The 4,708-nt window shown below is 44.9% G+C and overlaps 1 protein-coding gene across 1 annotated transcript in view; it reads right to left on the bottom strand.

Moving 5' to 3' along the window:
- LOC131890894 (insulinoma-associated protein 1a-like) overlaps positions 1 to 2,015 on the bottom strand; it is a 7,096-nt gene extending 5,081 nt beyond the window's left edge. The window contains exon 1 of the mRNA XM_059240339.1: positions 448 to 2,015. Within this exon, the coding sequence (XP_059096322.1) occupies positions 448 to 1,339 (892 nt within the window). The 5' untranslated portion in view covers positions 1,340 to 2,015. The remainder of the gene's footprint in view (positions 1 to 447) is intronic.
- Positions 2,016 to 4,708: the final 2,693 nt, after the last annotated feature.

Below are 4,708 nucleotides of genomic sequence, written 5' to 3'. Positions count from 1 at the left end.
GACCGACAAATTTCTCGGAACAAGAACACTCCTTGATGTATGACAACTTTTACACGGCGAGATATTTGGCTTGTGCTGTCTGGTGGAGACAATATTGCTAACCGAAAGTACTCTTCGGCATTTTTCAGATGGGCAAATGTCACATATCTCAAGTTTTTTTCTGCTTTCGCCATCGCGCTTCTCCTCTTTTTGCTGTCCTGTCCTATCTACCACCTACTATCTTTTTACAGTACTGTACGGTGGTATATCTCTAGAATCAGGAATGAAATGAAGCGGGGCTTCATTCTTGAAACCAATATTGTGGCAGATTTGATAGCGTTGCAATTTTTTGTGTTAGCGTGCTTTCGGATCAGCGCAAGTCATAATGTGATTTTGAAATGTCAAGCACACGGTTCCAATGAAACCGAGTGTGGAATAATGTCACCCGAGCAATATTGGAGTGCTTACCTTTTCGAATGGCCGGCACTTCCTCGCCTTCCGCCAATTCCCGGATTAGAGTGCCCGAAACCGGCGAGGTCTTGAAGTCGTCGAAGGCTAATTTGCGAGACACTTTTCGCTTGGGCAAGGGACTGATTTTGGCCTTCTTGTTAGGGATGGGTGTGCTGGAGGATGGGTAGGTGTTGGCGTTTGTGGTGGAATGGTTGGCAGAATCTTCAAGGGGCTTCCTCTTGACTGAACTTCTTTGGCTGTGATTACTTTGAGTCGACAGGGTGCTACTGGTCGTATTCAAACCATTCTGGTTGGCTAAGCTGATTGGGGAGGATAAGCTGTTGTTTGAAGAAGTGGAACAAGGGGACAGATTTCCATTGAAGGCCATTGAAGGAGCAGGATGCTGAGGATGTGGTTGTGGTTGCGGATTGGGCTGGAGTCTTTGCTGGTATTGGCTCATCAGTGAAGGCAGGGTCAAGGGATGTAAGTAGTACCCATATGAGTGAAGGGCGGACAAGGTGGCGAGTCGCGAATAAAAAGACTCAGCCGAGTCCTTACAAGCCTTATAGCGAAGATAATCGGCATCACTGCCCAACCTGGCTGAATACATGGCTGCCAATGACGAGGATAATCCTGGAGGCGGTGGTGGGAGAGAGGATAATCGTTGAGGATGAGTGGGCGGGACAACCAAGGGGCGTGGAGCTATTGGTGGCGTCGAGATCTCAGGAGTCCTTGGAGGCCCGGTATCGAGGTCCTCAGCTTCCTCCCGGCCTCCTTCACCCACCTCTTCTTCCTCTTCTTCATCTGGCTCTTCTTCAATAGTAACGTCCAAAGGGGACGCGTTCTCTTCGTCCGAGAACCTCACTTGATGAACTGGCGAGGTCCTTGGCACCATCACCCCCTTGGGCATGTTGGCTTGGCAGATGTTTCCACTCAGCACCGCTGAATTCGTGTTTCCAAGTGAGGTGCAGGTGAAATTCTACACCTGATCAGGGATGCTTCAACGGCAGATGTGGATCAGTGGGAACAATGGCGACAGCCGCATGAACCTGTACGTGTTCTTGTCTTTCAGCAATGTTGTCCGCTTATGTTGCACGTCGTTGGACTAGAGTTGTTGTCTTGACTAGATCGATTGGGGTTTGGACTTAGATGTGGACTTACATGAGATGTGGACTTACATGAGTTGAGGACTAGACGAGAGAGAGTGACTAGATGATATGTTCCATTGCACTTGGTTTTCGGGAGGCATTGCGACACTATGATGAATTGATTCCTTATACTTTAAACAGACATTCTTGACTAGAGAGCACTCTGTTCCTTGTTTTTCCTTTTTTTGTTATCTTATTTGGTAGACTTTTGTGATTGCCTTTCAGGTCCTCCAACATCGAGAGACGTTGATGTTAACGGTCGGGGTTGTTCCTCCCTTCATCTCTCGAATGTGTCTGAGGCTTCAATCCAGAGGTTCCAAGGATAAATAAGAACCCCTCCTCGGACCACTGTTGCCCTTGCGGGCGCCATCTCTTCCCCGTGCGTTTGCCATGCGCGAAAGGGCTCCTCTCCGCACTCGACGTAATCTCCCTTCGTCTCGCAATGGCTTGGCGCGGTTGGCGCCAATTTCGTTTCCAACCAATCAAACGTCAGGAACGGTTGCAAAATCGGTAAGTGCGTTATCTTGTTGTTACTCTTCAACGGCGTTTAGCGAAGCAGAGAACGGTTGAAAGGACTGAGTGCTTCGAAATGCATATGGAATGAGCGAGGAAGGTGCCGATGTGGTGCGTGGTTAAGAAGGACCAATTTCACGATAGAATACACATTTCCTACCTACCGACGAGATGGCAAACAAATGGACCTGGTAAAGCGAAAATGCGAAACAACTATGATTACAACAAAGGCTTTTATGGCGAGCTCGAAAATTTGCCATTTCAACGTAATGGAAAAAGTTTGGGTCCAAAATTTTAAATGCCTTTTGAATGCACTTTCCTGCGCTTGAGGCTCTGTCGAATCATTTCCACCATTGTCGTCCGTCAATCGAGTGGTTCTTAATTTTGATTGTTGTGCACGGTTTCGGAGGAAAAATGTCGAATAATGAGGTGTGTGCATGCACCTAAAAACAAAGCTTGAACCGCCCTTTCGCTTCGTCGAGTTCTGAGAAATTCAATTTTCAAAAATTGGCGACTCGATCGTCGCCTCCTTTGGTATGAACCATCCTCGCTTCTTTGTATGCCTTGTTTGTGGCACTTGCACACCAGCAAATGTCTCACACTAAGTGCGAATAGGAAAAAAAATGCATTTTCATCCATAAATTATAAAGCAATATCAACAAAACCCTTTGGACAACTCTATGTGCGGAGACAAATTCAATTCGAAGGGAATCGAACCAAGCTCCTTCTCAATGCGTTAGTGTTCCTAGATTGCTTTTCAAACTTCAAGGAAAGCGAAAATGGTCCATTGTTGATACTTCTTTTTAGCCACAATCGAGTTGACAAGAAAGGACTGTTTTTTATGTATGTGTTAGCACGACCTCCTTTTAGGGCAAGAACAGAATTCGAGCTGAACAAAAGTATCCGAGGAGAGACGAGTTCAATGAAGGCTAACCAGCTCTCAAATGTTGCCAATTGACGTCGACCCTTGGATTCAGACAGTGAAGTCCTGCCGAGATCTCTTTGGTTGCTTTCAAGGTGAACCTTTTCCATTGTGCAAACATAGTTTGCACTCAAGCAGACTAATTAGAGCTCAGATCTTTCATAGTTTCATTCTCCCGAGCGAAGAAATATACGGACGGATAATAAACCCAGAGGAGCCGAGGTCAAACGGTAAACTTGAAGAACCTTCAATTTGATCCCAGCTCCGGACTCTCAATCTGGCTCTGCATTTTTATTTAAGACCTTTGTGTTTGGTTTCTAAAGGCTGTTTCCAGCCTGCCTTTTGATGGTTGTTCCATGCTGGATTGAAGACAAGCTCCCGCTGTGACCAACCAAGCAAGCACTCCCTCATCTGAAACGGAAAGTATCTTGGAACCCAGTCTATCTAGAAACAGATCCAAATCACACTTTGCCTTGCCTTCGCGGATTTGTAAGGTATCAGCACACATGAGGAAACTTTGTAGCAGTGATCTATTTTTCAAAATCAAAGGAGGTAATATTGTTGATAATAGGTATTGTAATGATAGGATTCTAATGCCTGCTAAGGTCCAATATTTCAGTTAAATTCTGTGAATTGAATGGAACGCTGAGATTGCGTGTCATTTTTGTGATCCCACGGGGAGGTTTAAGGAAAGTAAAGGAAGCTCATCTTGGCGCTCCGGAAACCATAATGAAACCTAGAACACCTAATCAATGGAACATGTATTCCAAGACCATGGTGTGACATGTCATCCCATCACCATAGGGATTACGGAAATGAGATCCTTTTCCCACGTTGGTCCTCATGCGATTTCTCATTTGGTGCCATTGCTGGTCAATTCCACGATTGTGATCATGTCCGACTCCGAATCTGAGAGGTTTTTTTCCAATGGATGATTTCGAAAGGGTTGAAAGATGGGCACTTCTAGCTTCTTTTTTTATTCAAACGTATTGTTGAATTGGAAACTGACTTGTCCGCCCGTCTGTCGTCATTACGGTTGAAGTGGCTTTTGAACTCGGTCCAAATTGGACAAAATCCCACCGAAAAGCAAACCGAATCGTTAGCCGTTCCCACAATAAATATTTAGACTCTTCAATGTCGATTGGGGCGCATCATTTTATTCGACTAGTGGTTTTGCATTTCCATTTCAATGTGTCCTTATTCAAACGACCCGGAGAGCTTGGGAAAAGAGCCCATCAATTTGAGAGATTTAGCCTGAATGTCGAATCGTTCGCATTGAAAGAAAGGCAGACCAATGCACGGTCTATGTTCTCGAAAATTTTCCTTTTCAAGAAATTTTTCGGTCCAAGAATTGTCAGTCATAGGAAGCACATTTCTCGAGGCAAAATAAGTTGGCGATTCGAACACCAATGGGCTCCAATATTCACCAAATGCATTTCCTGCCACATATTTGGCTATTAACCTCGCTTGACCAACCAACAAAGACGCTTGGTGGACTTGTGTCCATTCAAAGATACAGTAAATATCGAAGCAGATCTATGAACCATCGAACGAATTTTAAGAAAGGTCTTTCTAAAGTTGCATTTTCCAGGAATGATGATTGTGCTCAAATATGAAGGCCTTCAAAGATCCCAAGTTGCAAATGTTGTTGTTTGCTCGAATTCATCTTTTGGCTTGTATAGCTCATATTTTCGCA

The sequence above is a fragment of the Tigriopus californicus genome, chromosome 11, assembly GCF_007210705.1.
Source record: "Tigriopus californicus strain San Diego chromosome 11, Tcal_SD_v2.1, whole genome shotgun sequence".
NCBI lineage: Eukaryota > Metazoa > Arthropoda > Copepoda > Harpacticoida > Harpacticidae > Tigriopus > Tigriopus californicus.
This window is presented reverse-complemented; position numbering and strand designations above follow the sequence as displayed.